The 14,204-nt window shown below is 41.3% G+C and overlaps 2 protein-coding genes across 4 annotated transcripts in view; one reads left to right on the top strand and one right to left on the bottom strand.

The window, feature by feature from the left end:
- Position 1: 1 nt before the first annotated feature.
- On the top strand, positions 2–2,551 carry HMGB2 (high mobility group box 2). Its single transcript, XM_084626310.1, has 5 exons — positions 2–148; positions 659–829; positions 1,095–1,240; positions 1,328–1,502; positions 2,006–2,551. Exons 2-5 carry the CDS (start codon positions 680–682, stop codon positions 2,165–2,167), a joined length of 633 nt encoding a protein of 210 aa, XP_084482436.1. The 5' UTR covers positions 2–148; positions 659–679; the 3' UTR covers positions 2,168–2,551.
- A 3,857-nt stretch (positions 2,552–6,408) lies between these two features.
- The window catches only part of GALNT7 (polypeptide N-acetylgalactosaminyltransferase 7), a 111,323-nt gene continuing 103,527 nt past the window's right edge, over positions 6,409–14,204 (bottom strand). For all 3 annotated transcript variants that reach the window (XM_084626129.1, XM_084626128.1, XM_084626127.1), the window contains 3 exons: positions 12,973–13,071; positions 11,518–11,646; positions 6,409–8,769 (listed from right to left, as the gene is read on the bottom strand). In XM_084626129.1, the coding sequence (XP_084482255.1) occupies positions 8,632–8,769; positions 11,518–11,646; positions 12,973–13,071 (366 nt within the window). In that variant the 3' untranslated portion in view covers positions 6,409–8,631. The remainder of the gene's footprint in view (positions 8,770–11,517; positions 11,647–12,972; positions 13,072–14,204) is intronic.

The raw sequence follows: 14,204 nt of genomic DNA, 5'->3' as shown, positions 1-14,204 counted from the left end.
GCTGTGGGTCAAGTTGCTGTGCCGGGTAGGACTGTGGAAAACAAGAGGCTGTAAGTGCGTTGGAGAGAAACCATTTGGCTGGGGCAGACGGAGCAGATCCCAGCACCAGAGCCCGACACCCCGCAGCCGCCGCCTCTCACCGCACCAGGCAAGGCCCCAACAACTGCAGCCTGCCCTGAGGAGCGTCCGCACCGCTCCGTGCTGGTGACGGTGCCAGTGGGAGTCGGGACGGGACGGGACTAGCCGTGGGGTGCGGCGCGGCGGCTCCTGGGCGCACTGGGTGCTTGGTCCCTCGCGGGGGGCGGTGGTTTTAGGGGGGCTTCTTGGCTCTCCAGGTCGGCAGGGCCGCGCCCGCGGATTGGGGCGCGAGGTGTGGGGGGGGGGCGGTGGCATTTCGGGAGTGGGGTTTGTAGCTTCGGCGGGGCCGCCGGTGGGGGTGGGGTGGAGGCGCCTGTTAGTCCCGGGGAGGCCGCCCCGCCCCGTGGAAGTTTACTCAGAGCCGGAGGCCGCTTGGCTCCTCGGGAGAGGGAGGGGCCGGGCCCGGGGGATGGTGAGGCGGGAAGCCGCCGCTAGGGGATCGGCGGGAGTGGCCTCAGCCGCAGCCCCGCCCGGCAAGCGCCGCCGTCCCTTTCCCCTCACTCCGCGTCTCCTCCCCAAGGGCCCCGTGACCGCTTCCGCCATGGGCAAAGGCGACCCCAACAAGCCGCGGGGCAAGATGTCCTCGTACGCGTACTTCGTGCAGACCTGCCGCGAGGAGCACAAGAAGAAGCACCCGGACTCCTCGGTCAACTTCGCCGAGTTTTCCCGGAAGTGCTCGGAGAGATGGAAGGTGAGAGAGGGCCCGGGCCCGCGCCCGCGCCCGCCCACCGGCCAGGCCGCACCTCGGGGCGGGCGGGGCTTCCCTGCTAGCTCAGTGGAGAACGGTGCGGGGTCTCGTGTCTGGGAATCGTGACTCCCCTCCCCCACCGCCTCGTCAGCCTGTTTCATGGGTTTATGGGAAAGAAAAGGATCCTCGGGTGCAGCTGCTGTTAGCTGTTAATGAGTCACCAGGCCTTTTAGCTGATCTAACGCCTCTTTTTGCAATGTGTCTGCAGACAATGTCTGCAAAAGAAAAATCAAAGTTTGAAGATCTGGCGAAAGGAGATAAAGCTCGTTATGACAGAGAGATGAAAAATTATATTCCTCCTAAAGGCGAGAAGAAGGGAAAGAAAAAGGATCCCAATGCTCCTAAAAGGCCCCCGTAAGTGTCTTCATCCGGAAATGAAAAGTGTTTTTTCAGTTTTGGTCAGTGTGACACCTTTTTCTTTCTTTCTTTCTCCCTGATCAGATCTGCGTTCTTTCTCTTTTGTTCTGAACATCGTCCAAAGATCAAAAGTGACCATCCTGGCTTGTCTATTGGGGATACTGCAAAAAAACTAGGTGAAATGTGGTCTGAGCAGTCAGCCAAAGATAAACAACCATTTGAACAGAAGGCAGCAAAACTAAAGGAGAAATATGAAAAGGTACAATGAAAACATCCAAGAAAGTATATGTGGTTCAGAGTTCGAGCAGTTATAAATGAAATACTGCTGGCATGCTTTATGCTTGACAGAAGGGGAAAAAAGCATCGCTAGCTCACAATCCTGAATAGACAACACACTGTGACAGAAAACGGAGGAACATTCAGTTTCTCTAGAAATGGTTTAGATAAGGCCTTACTGTTTAGGGAAACACAAAAATGTAAAAATATTCAGACTGGATATTGCAGGGGTTCTCAGTCTGCTCTTTACCAAAATTGCATCTTAAAATAGACAGAAAAAGCAGGAAGGCTATAAGCCCCTGAAATCTGATCTGGGGATTTCTTTGGGGGGGAGGGTCTTAATTGCCAGTTTGAGACCCTTGCTCTTAAAGCATCTAATTCATATATTGTACAGTTCAGTATAACACAAACGTTAAATTAACGTTAGTCTCGGGATTTACAGGGACGTAATTCATTCCTTGAAACTTAATGGCATCACTCTTTCAGGATGTTGCAGCATACCGTGCCAAGGGCAAGAGTGATGCAGGAAAGAAAGGTCCTGGTAGGCCCACAGGATCTAAGAAGAAGGCAGAACCTGAAGAGGATGAAGATGAGGAGGATGAAGAGGAGGAGGAAGACGAAGAGGAGGAGGATGAAGATGAAGAGTAAATGGATGTCCTGCTGTAAAGATTTGTGCTCGAAGTCCAATATTTTGCTAAGAATGTGAACTCAAGTGCAGCTCATTGTTAGCTTCAGTATAAAAAAAAATTGTACAGAATTGTGTATAGGTAATGTGATTCTTTGTAGGGAGACCTATATTTTTTAATGTAAGTAGTAGCTGAGGGCCGCTACAGTTAGGTTCTTAAAAACAAAAAACGGATGTTGTGGAATGTTTCTGCATATTTAATGGTTTCTTTAAAATTCAGTGACTGATAGTCTGATGTTTTTAGCAGAGTAAAACATAGGAAGTAGCAAAATAGCTGATCTTATATTTTGTAGAATATTGCATTGTATTACTTTTTTAACAATTTTGTAATAAAATGATGTACATTATTGTTTTCTGCTGTTACTGCCTTGGAGCATCTTCTAAATACTTTAAGATCATAAAGCAATAAATGGACACACTTAGGTATTTATAATTTAACACTTTAAACTTTCTTTACTTGTAAGCTCTTTTTGGGGTAGGACTGCCCTAATCTAAATGCATCATAATAATGGGGCCCTGATTCTAAATAGTGCTTCTGGATACTTCTGAGATGCTAGTAAGTGGAAGGACTGGGATTCAGATTTTTCTCATGTGAGTTGATTACATTTTACATCATTGCTTGCTTGAAACTGGCTTCCCTGTTCTGTTTCTAGTTATAAGTTAACAACTTTAGCAAAGTAAAATCCCTGAATGGAGGTTGGTAAATGTTTTGTTTCCAAAGGCCTTCTTTGCTGCTGAAAGAATTGTTTTTTTTAAAGACGATAAAAACCTTTTTGTGGTGAAGACATAGCCTTAAAGTTGTGAATACACTTGCTTGTTAATGAACATTAACAATTTTCTTCAATCACTTTGAGTGAAATAGTTCCTCCTTAACTGATACCATTAAATTACATTATCAGTGAATTCTGCTAGCATAGGAGTGGTGGTATGTTGATGTTGCACACCCCAGCTACACTGCCACCTTTAAAAGGAAAGATTGAGGTGGGGTCCTAAAGCTTTGTCTAAAGATGTTCTGTAGCTGCCAATAGGTACAATGATAACAGCTTTACCTTACAATTTTTTTTCTGTACATGTTAAACCATCTTATTCTACCACTATGTTTTCACTTATATAGTTTAAGTATACTGGTGCTTTACTGGTGAGCTGATCCCTTCCCCTTAACAAAAGGGGACTTTACAAAGTAATTTTGATGGTACTGGGAGCTATTACACTGATTCAAACAAATGGACTCTGCTTTAAATAATCAGGTCCTTGATTCTGCTGTCTGTCTGCATAGGCTCAGAAACTTTTAAAGCACATGCTTGAATATCCATGTTTTTAGGGTCTTATTTCTCAAGTTCAGAATGGAAGAGGCTTGTGGGTGACCCTATGCACTAGGTCAGTAGTTCTCAAACTTTATTGCCTCGGGGCCTCCTAACAAAAATTACTACACGACCCCAGGAGGAGGACCAAAGACCAAGCCACAGGCGGGAGGGCATGTAACGTTAGGTCTGGGTTGTGGGGCTTGGGCTTCAGACTTGCTGAGACCCAGGCAAACCACCCTTGGTGACCCTGCTGGGGAGCAGGGTCAGGCACTTGCCCTGCTCTAGCTGCCTGGCACTCCCCCACCCCCACCTCTCAATTCCGTTTGTGAGCACTATCTTCTGGCATGCAGAACCACACACACTGCACGTGCGACTTAACCATGCTGTTTCTGGAGTCAGAACCCCACCCCAAGCAGTAGCTCCCCCCACCATGCGGCAGCACGCCCCATCCCCTCAGTGTCTCCTACGGCTCTACTCTCAAGAGCCTCGAAACCAGCCAGTGGTATGGCCCCCTTGGAGTCCCTGGTACTGCCCCTAGAGGCCCACACCCCATGTGTCCCCCACCTCCCTAACATTCCTTAACCCCCCCCATGCTACACCCCATAGAGTCCCCCTCCCCCACCAGGTATTCATGCCTGCCCTACAATTTCCATACCCAGATGTGGCCCTCAGGCCAAAAAGTTTGCCCACCCCTGGCAAAGAGTGTACACTTACCAAGTTTGTGGACAATATCAAGCTGTGAGGGGTTGCAAGTGCTTTGGAGGATAGGATTAAAATTCAAAATGATCTGGACAAACTGGAGAAATGGTCTGAATAGGATGAAATTCAATAAGGACATATGCAAAGTACTCCACTTAATCAGTTGCACACATACAAAATGGGAAATGACTGCCTAGGAAGGAGTACTGCGGAAAGGGATCTGGGGGGTCATAGTGGACCACAAACTAAATATGAGCCAACAGCATAACGCTGTTGCAAAAAAACCAACCAACCAACCATCATTCTAGGATGTATTAGCAGGAGTGTTGTAAGCAAGAATTCATGCTGATTAGGCCTCAACTAGAGTATTGGGTCCAATTCTGAGCGCCACATTTCAGGAAAGATGTGGAAAAATTGGACAGTCCAGAGCAGAGCAACAAAAAGATTAAAGGGCTAGAAAACTGAGGAAAGGTTGAAAAAATTGGGTTTGTTTAGTGTGGAAAAGAGAAGACTGAGAGGGGACATAACAGTTGTCAAGTACATAAAAGGTTGTTAAAAGAGAAGGGAGAAAACCTGTTCTTAACCACTGAGGATAGGACAAGAAGCAATGAGCTTAAATTGTAGCAAGGGAGGTTTAGGCTGGACATTAGGAAAAACTTCTTAATTATCAGGGTGGTTAAGGACTGGAATAAATTGCCTAGGGAGGTTGTGGAATCTCCATCATTGGAGATTTTTAAGCTTAGATAAACACCTGTCAGGAATGGTCTAGATAATAGTCCTGCCATGAGTGTAGGGGACTGGACTAGAGAACCTCTTGAGGTCCCTTTCAGTCCTATAATTACCTACTATTGACCACATGACAAAAGCAGTGCCCCATCTCTCATGAAGACCTTGATAGGAATGGAAAATATTCTAGGGAACATGGTTTTCCTAACCTCAAAAATCCACTTCACTCTGGTTTCCTGTCCTAATCCTTTAGCAGACTCCGTTTTGCTGCTGTGCTGGATTTATACTTCCCCACACATGGGGCATTAATGTTCTGTGGCCTCCAGTCTGTCCTGTCCCTCCCCAACCCATGATCATAAGGCCTTAACTATTCTTCCAGATTCCATTCAAACCATCAATTACAGGGGGAGGGTGACAGCATTTATTCATTTTTGGTTGTGTGTTAAAAAGCATATGCCTAATCACACTGTCTTGCAAACTGCTGTGTACTCAGAGTTCAGGGTTGGGTTAGTGGTCCAAATTGGAGGTTGTTTGAAAGTCTAGTTGACATAGCAAAGACTTGGAGAAAAAACTCTTATTGTAAGCATCCCTTTGTATTTTCATATCCAGCTGCACATGCCATTTTGTCTTGAAGGGGGTTCCTCACTAGCCTGGTGCTGTGTGTAGCATCTTTACACTTCAGGCCCATACTGAGATTATGAGGGCTCCTGGATATATTTTCAGAGGAGCAGCTGGTGCTGTTCTTGGTTCTGAAGATAGCCAAGTTGGGGTGGATGGCGTAGAAAAGGTAGGTAGCAGTTGCAGGAATATGACTGTAAATGGGGAAAAGAACCAGTGGGTTGATTCTGGAACTCACCAGTTCTGACACTTTCTTGGCACCCCATATGTAAAATGTAAAAGCCTGCCTTGAAGCAGGGTGGTTTAGGGAACTACTTGATGTCAGAGGCTTTCAGTCCCAAGGAAACCTGCTCCCAGCTGGTACAGTAATTCTACAAGTGTCATAGGCTTCCTAGGACGAGGGGAAGCTTGAACACAACGCTGTTGGTGTCCGAACTCCTTCAGATCTGTTTCTGTGTCCTTTGCCAGACTGACTGATGGTGAGGGTGTTAGCTTCACATTCTTCTATCTTTAAAAAAATAAGATGAGGTCCTAGAGAGGCAGCAGCATTGGAAGCAGCAGTTTTTAAATTGGTATCCTCATTTCTTGTCCAATCAGCTCAGGATAGGGGAATACAATCTCTAGTTGTGCCATACAGGCAGCTAGAAGACTTGGCCTTTACTTCAGTGACAATGGGCACCTGAATAAAAGTAAAATAGAATCCTCTACTTTTAAATACTTTTAAGTATATAGCACTCAAAGTTGTCTGAATCAATTTAGATTTGGGGGAAAAGTTCCTACAATGATATTAAAGAATTAGTTCATATGCAGAAGTATAACAAACCCACAAGTTAAAATATTTGATTTATTTTCCTCACCTAGAAAACAAACAACCCAGCATTAAGATGCACATCGTCTTCCCAAATTTATCCCTAATAAAACTTTTGAAGATTTATACAATTTCTACAGAAACATACAGTGTATCAAAATCTGCATAAATCAAATTTATAAAATGTGTAGAAATGCATAGTGATATTATCATCAGTTTACAAAGCAAGATATGGGAAAAAAAATTTCCCCAAGCAGGCTACAATAGGAAAAGTCATTACAGCAACAGCTTCTGATGTTTTCATGTTTTGTAGTTTGCAGTTTCAGATACAGATTCATATGCACATACAGTATCTTTTAATGAATTGCACAAAATACCCATTTAAAATACACACCTTCACGATTTATATGCCACCTTTCTTTCACTGATGCATAGTAACATGATTAATCTACCCAACACAAAAAATGGAGTCAGTTTTCACACACACAAATAATAAAGTTACCTATACTCTTATTCTCCTTTTTCCAGTTTTTCCCTCCTTTATTTTCTAATTTTATTTTTCACACCTTTTAAAGGACAGCTGAGAAGTTTAAAGAAGCCAGAGGAGATCCCAAATCATTGCCAAAATATGCATAGATAGATATCTAAAGGCAGAATTTGACCTTTATAAAGCTGTGATACATAACCCTTACTAACTTAAATGGAAGTTACACGCAATGCTAATCTGCATTTGAGGGTAGAATTTGGTTCTAAAACAAATACTTTCAAGGTCTGATCCTGTGAGGTGCAAAGGGCTCAACTCCTAGTAAGTCAAGGCACTCATGATGTCATCAACTCTTAATAGTCTCAGAGTCTGGATCTAAAACTAGTTGATAGTGCCCCTTTAAAGTCTACCCCTGTATGTTAATTAGTTTGAATTTTTTTTTTTTAACTTAAAGTTTTAGTTCACCTCCAGGTGAATTCAATTTATATTAACAATGTCACAAAATCCTTGACCATTCTTAATTTTATACATTGCTTTAGCTTTAAAATACATCAGAGGTTTGTACGGCATGATAAAACAAAGAAGTTAGTGTTTGTAAGTTCTTAGCTGTAATTCAGAGCGCTCTCTTCATCAGATATATCACGGAACGCTTTCAGGTTCAGTTTCTTTTGGCTTTTTTTTAATACTGAAAATAAAATAAATGTTTAATTGCTTTAGTGCTGTCTCAGACTATGTCTACACTCTGGATCTTACAGCAGCACAGCTGTACCACTGTAGCTGCGCCGCTGTAACGCTCTCCCTGCAGCATTAATTAAACCACCCCCAACGAGCAGTTATAACTATGTTGGAGGGAGACGCTCTCCCGCTGACAGCACTGTCTACACTGGCGCTTTTGTTGGTAAAACTTACGTCAGTTGGGGTGGGGGTTTTTCACTCACCGATCCAACAAAAGCGCTAGTGTAGACAAAGCCTAATATACCAGCTGCATCCAGGTGCTACTCAGCATATTTCCAGTGAAATTACAGAACCTAGCTTCAAAAGGGACATTTTGCAATATTTTTGGGACCCCCTACAGCATTTCTGGTGTGGTCTGTACCTTTATTTGCCTTACCAATATGTAGTAAATACAGAAGTCACATTGGCAACACAAACTTGTCTTAGGTAATTACATGGGTGGTACAATTAATCCTTATCAATGACATATCAACATATCCATACCATACAGTCCATCAAATGTTTTTCGTGTAAAATATATAGAGAAATGAAAGAGGCACTAAATATGTTGAAATCTACCTTTCCAAAAAAGCAGCATGATTGTGAAAGAAGGCCACTCTGGCTAGTAACCTGTGGCAGTGCTTGGTAGGATGTAAAATTAAATAAAAAGATACAACAGGTTGATAATCACCACATTATGTGAAAGTCTGGTTACTCCAACCTTTTCAAGTGTGTGTAAAAAAACTGCCTTCAGACCCCTGAGTGAAATCCCAAAGAAGACCACAGTGCCTTTAACTTTGTTCCTATAAAACACAGATAAGAGCACATGAAACCCCTAACATCTTAAAACAAAAAGATGTAAACATCTACAAAGTTTAAGGTAAAAGCAGTTTTGTAAACATTAACTGCAGATGATAATGTTATTGTAATATCACAGTTCATCTATGTCCTTCAGCCAAGTTAGGAGATTTCAGGCTTGCAGCTGTACAAAGTTAATAGTTGCAGCAGTTTTCAGGTTATTTTCAGTCCTGCACAAATTAATGTTTCAGTAGGCCAGGTTTTTGTTTGTTTTGTCTATACACTAAGAATGTTGTTCATTTCCCATTTTTGTGTTGCTTTACCGGAGTCACATTCAGTGATAAAGACTTGGTGTAAGACCTCTGAGCGATCTAAGCACTTCCCTGAAGGAATATGGGTAAATCTATGTAGCTTCTGGAAAACAAAAGAATCAGAAATAGATTTAAAATTTTCCCCATCTAATATGTGTAGCTGTTTAAAAACAAATTACCCAGGGTCCTTGTGAAAGTATCATTTCTACATTAATAATTTTATCACTTTTTAGGCCTACATTTTCACATCTTGAAATGTTACATTATAAAAGTAAATAGATGCACTTGGTCCATTTTAAAAACCCATACTTATTCCTCATAGGAAACAGGTTAATTCTGCATAACTGATTCTAAACTATGTTTTCAATGTTTGATTTAAAAAAATCTAGGTTAGACAATTTTTTTTTATTAAAGACAAATGCTTGAAAACAAGACCTTTCCTGCTTAGGATTGCTATCTGATCTGGCTGTTTATGCTTCACCTAAACTTATAACCATAATGCCAACATCAGAGCAATTCAAATATTTGGGGTGAAAGTGAGGATTTGCCTCAGCTCTTCTCCCACATTTCCTTTTTCCAATGGTAGCAGGGAGAAGTGGGGTTATGAGATAGCTGTTGTCCCCCAGATCAACAAAAGTCAGCAAAAGACAAAGGGAATAGTCTGACCAGATCTGGCTATACTCTCTCTGGGATACCTGAGTGGCCTATAGCAGCACTGCTACCGAATCCCTATAGTCACATAACTGATTCACTACAGTGGCACAAATATTGTGACTGTTTGACCGACACAGAAACACCTCCCCAAAAATGTTGCTGTTCATGTCTGCCCTGGGCATCACATTTCTTGTACTGATTATAATTGTTATCTTTCTGCCCCAGTCCACCCCCCTCAGTGAGAATATATTTTAAAAATGGGTTGCACAGTAATTAAACACTGAAAATCTGGCTCACAAGTGCACCCAGTTTCCAGTGTTTGTTTGCTTACCCATCTTTTATCGTCTTTTATCACGTTTCTTTGAAAATAAACCCAATGTTTTGGTCCACATTCTGTGCTGTGCCTACTGGACCACTGTCTCCTAACTTCTAGTAACAGAAACACTGAAGCAAACAATTGCACAATTGGCACAGCTACTGTGGAAAGGGATTCAACTCATGTAAAAACAAAGCCTAATGAAGTGGCAAGTAACATGCTGGGCCACATTAGAATTGGTGGAGAGCAAACAAGTTATACATATATACTACAGAACAAAGTAGACACCAAAACAGTGTGTATTGATTTTTATCTAAATTCCTGGAATTTAAAGATCTTGTCTGTCTCTTCCCAACTTTTTAGCTCCATACAAACAGCTTTTTGTTATTCAGGACTTCACAGCTGTATGCAAATATTACAAAAACTTGCATGTCAGTGGAAGGCAAATGGACTTTCACCACATAATGCTTAACAAAGAATCTAGCTGCTTCAGGCAAATAGAATTCAGATACCAACAGACTAATGAGTGAATTAATAAATGCCCAACAAGCTAGATGGTAATGATTCAGAAAACAACTGGGTAATAGCAATCTGGCATTCAACCCTATTAGACCATATTATGCCCTCAAATACACAATCGAGGTGTGTGTGTGCACGTATTTAAAGGCCAAATTTCCTTATTAGTGTACTCTGTCTCTCTCTTTTTACTGGAACAAAAGTATAAGCTGACTCATTAAATATAACAGAGTATAATAAAAATGTTTTCAAAGTTAATACCTATACGAAAATACGTATTTACTTAATAGCTATTACAAGCTATGAAATCAATACTTCATTTAAAAATTCAGATCTTTCACAACAGCATTACACAGCAGCCACACACATCATTTAGAAAAGATAAGACAATATTTACTCAGCGAATAGTTAGCTAACTCAAAAGAACAAAACCAAATGCTGAACAAGGCACAGGGCAACACATAAAAATAATTAAATTTAGCAGAAATAGAATTAGCATTGCTGTACTTCCCTTATCCCCTCTCAGGACTGCTGAAGAATGTAATTTAAATGGAACGCTATTTCAGTCTAGATATGCAAGGTAATCAAATTACATTATTCGAGCTGCTAAATTCACCCTAGCATCTATGCCAGCTTCTGGCAGTACAGACATTGTAGAGAACTCTCTTGGTGGGAAGGACATTAGCAGGAAGGCTGCTGTGAGCATAAGCTGTTGCAACCTTCATCGGGGTGTGCGGGCCACCACAGTGCCAAAAAGGGGGCAGCGGGAATGTGCTGATTCAGCACATACCCATGGAATCATAGGACCGGCAGGGATCTTGAGAGGTCATTTAATCCAGTCCCCTGTACTGATCGCAGGACTAAGTATTATCTAGACCACCCCTGAGCGGTGTTTGTCTAACCTGCTCTTAAAATCTCCAATGATGGAGATTCCACAACCTCCCTAGGCAATTTATTCCAGTATTTAACCACACTGACAGTTACGAAGTTTTTCCTAATATTTAACTGAAACCACCCTTGCTGCAATTTAAACCCATTGCTTCTTGTCCTATCCTCAGAGGTTAAGGAGAACAATTTTTCTCCCTCTTCCTTGGCAGCAGCTGTCCTGGTGGAACTTAAAGCTGCTTTCCTGCAGTGGAAATCCTGGGAGAGTGTCAACAAAACCCATCTTCCCTCAGAGTGAATTCCTCCCAGAAAGCAAGGGGAGAGCCTGGTACAGGAAAGTGAAATTTACATTTTGCCACACCAAGTTCAGTGAATCTGGTCCTACAGTTTTACTTCCAGATGTGTGCACAAAGTCTAACGACATGGGGTTTAAAAAAAGTCTTAACAAATTGCCTACCCTTGCACCATATGCTCACATACCTTGAAGTATTGCCATTCCTTGTATTCATTCAGATTACAGTGCGTAATCATAACTTTTGATCCATCAGGTCCTTTAGTCAAACACTGGTCATACTGCATGAGTTGATTAGCTTCATTTATTCGAAAAAGCTAAAAGAAAATTTTTTGTTACTGTAAACACAAAGGGTGAACTTATAAGGTAACTGAAATGTTAGAAGCAATACTATAACGATTAATTTAAATCGTCTGGAATAGTCTTTTGAAATTATCATCACACCTACTTTTGCTTGAATAGGGGTGATTTATTTTAAGTGATGCAACATATTAGCTTTTCATTATCAGAGACTTAGCATATGAAGTACCTTCTTTCTGAGCTCAGAAAACTAAATATATGAGACTACTAAATTAAGTTAAGAACAAAGGGGATAAATGCAAAAGATGTTATCTGAGAGGCTCCTGAGAAGAGCTGGATAAATCAATCTGCAGTTTGATGGCTATATAATCACTATCTTTCAAAGAGCTGATAGCCAGTGAACTTTTGTCCTCACCAGTATTTTCAAATGAAGACAATAATAAATTTAAAAACTAAAGAGCACTGGGCCAGAGGGAAAACTACCAAACTTAAATACAAACAGATAATTTCTGCTACTTCTTAGATTGGCATTTTATTAAGGTAAGATTTTAGGACTGAAAAAGAATGATTTTTTCACAGGCTTTCTCGAGTACTGTATACTGAAAATGTATTTTCACAGGGTACTGTGCTATATTTTAAACTACAGTGATAACAGTGACATTTTTACATTAAGAGCCAACTGAACATGATTTTTGAACAGGGACATCATCCTGTATGTTACTGCACTACTGACAAAGCTTGACTGCATAGGGTTAAGTCAAATATATATATATGGAAGATAACTTTTTGTTAACCTCTTCTTACCATTTTGCTTTGAGCCATTTTTCAGTTTACAGACTTCCAAAATTTAAAGTATCAAATTCAAGAAGATAAAGCTACCTGACTGCCTGAAGTAGGTTGTACATTTGTCCTTGTGGTGGTGAGATGGCAAAATTGTGAAGACGTGGAGCAAATTGTGCAATAGTCTTATTACAATTATCTATTAGGAACTAAGCTTTTTCCAGTTTAACTCAGCTTCACTTATGAATTAATTTGTATTTGATTCCTTGTTTCTGGTAGTGGAAAGCCATTTAGTGCATCAGTGCATTGCAGACCTATAACTATATCACAGTTCTGAGAAGTAATAACTAAGGCACCACAGTGGGTAAGGGGAATATTTCCTGAGTGGAAACAAATCCCAAATTCCCACCCATAAAAGCTGACACAGTTCACGACTTTTCCCCCGCATTTATTCTACTTTTTGGTAAGCACAGTAGTTTTAGGGACTTTATCAGAGAAACAGCTTTATGATTATTCATTGCATCGACTGTCTCTTTCAAACTTCTCGCCTCAAGGTTATTTACCTGATTTCCTCCCATTCTGTGGCATGGTCCAAGTTCAACAAAGCCGCCATTGGTGTGCCCCATGCTATCTATGCAGTAAGCAGTTTCAAAGCCTCTGATCTGTGGGGAGAAGGGGAAAAGGGGTTTTGCACTTTAGTTTAGACCTTGGACAAATATGATGTCCAGTGCAAAGAAGTTAAGGAATATCCTACTCATCGTCCTCCAAAACGAATAGTATACACAGATATTTGAAGCAAGACTGCAAGAAATTGGAATCAAATGAGATAAGGCTGTTAAATTATCAGGAGAAAGTTTTATGAATCCAACTGGCCATACTAATTTGAGAGCTATTGTGAGATAACAGACATAAGTATGCTAGTGAATATACTGTATGGAAGTTTGATTTCAAATTTACCATATTCATACAGAGCAGGAGCTCTTTCAGGTGTAGGCCTGGTTTCTTATGCAGTTAATCCCCCATGAAAGGATGTTCAATTCTTTATATGTTCCTAAATGGTGTGCAGCAGGGGCTTGTAATTAGGGTTGATCGGGCTTTCCACCTAGGAGAGGATCTGAGGGATGAGATAGAAGGTTGTTTTATTCAGACTTAAAACGAAATGGAGCTTGACCTGAATGTCAGAAAATTACTATGATAAAGCGTCAACATTGTAGAGTTCTGGTGTCCGCATTTTAAAAAAGATTGTGCAAAACTAGAGAGGGTGCAGAAAAGAACCACAAAATTATTTGAAGTACGGAGAAAATGCCGTACACATTGAGAGACTTAAAGAGCTCAATGAAAAAGAAAACGGAGAGCTTATCTGATACATTGGGGGGGGGGGAGGAGAGGGGAAACACTGGGTACTAAATGATTCATGATTGGCAGCTAAAGTCAGTCATATACAAATGGGAAATAAGGCAAAAAACAAACAAACAGTGAAGGTGATTAACCACTGGAAAAAAATGTCTCCTTTGATATCTTCAGATCAAGACTGGATGCCTGTTTGGAAAGTATGCTTTAGTCAAACAAGTTTTTGAGCTAAATGCAGGGGTAACTGGGTGAACTGTAAGAGCCTGTCATATACATATTGTTTGACTAGTTAATTGTCACGGGATGAATGGCCAAAAATTCCCTTTTAGAGGAGTTGGGCCTAGCTTCGCATATTATAGTAGGGAGGTAGCTGAGACATATCAGCAAAGAATCAGGTGATTATAAAAAGGCAGAAAGTGACTCAGCTGGAACAGAGCTGCCAGGA

The sequence above is a fragment of the Lepidochelys olivacea genome (assembly GCF_965140295.1).
Source record: "Lepidochelys olivacea isolate rLepOli2 genome assembly, chromosome: 4".
Classification (NCBI taxonomy): Eukaryota; Metazoa; Chordata; order Testudines; family Cheloniidae; genus Lepidochelys; species Lepidochelys olivacea.
Note: the sequence above shows the minus strand (reverse complement) of the source record. Positions and strands in the feature narration are given on the sequence as shown.

Excerpts from the sequence above, each read along its gene's own strand:
- HMGB2 (XM_084626310.1), top strand. The coding sequence starts at position 680 with ATGGGCAAAGGCGACCCCAACAAGCCGCGGGGCAAGATGTCCTCGTAC. Across the intron at positions 1,241-1,327 it reads AATGCTCCTAAAAGGCCCCC|ATCTGCGTTCTTTCTCTTTT; the intron begins GTAAGTGTCTTC and ends CTCCCTGATCAG. Across the intron at positions 1,503-2,005 it reads TAAAGGAGAAATATGAAAAG|GATGTTGCAGCATACCGTGC; the intron begins GTACAATGAAAA and ends TCACTCTTTCAG.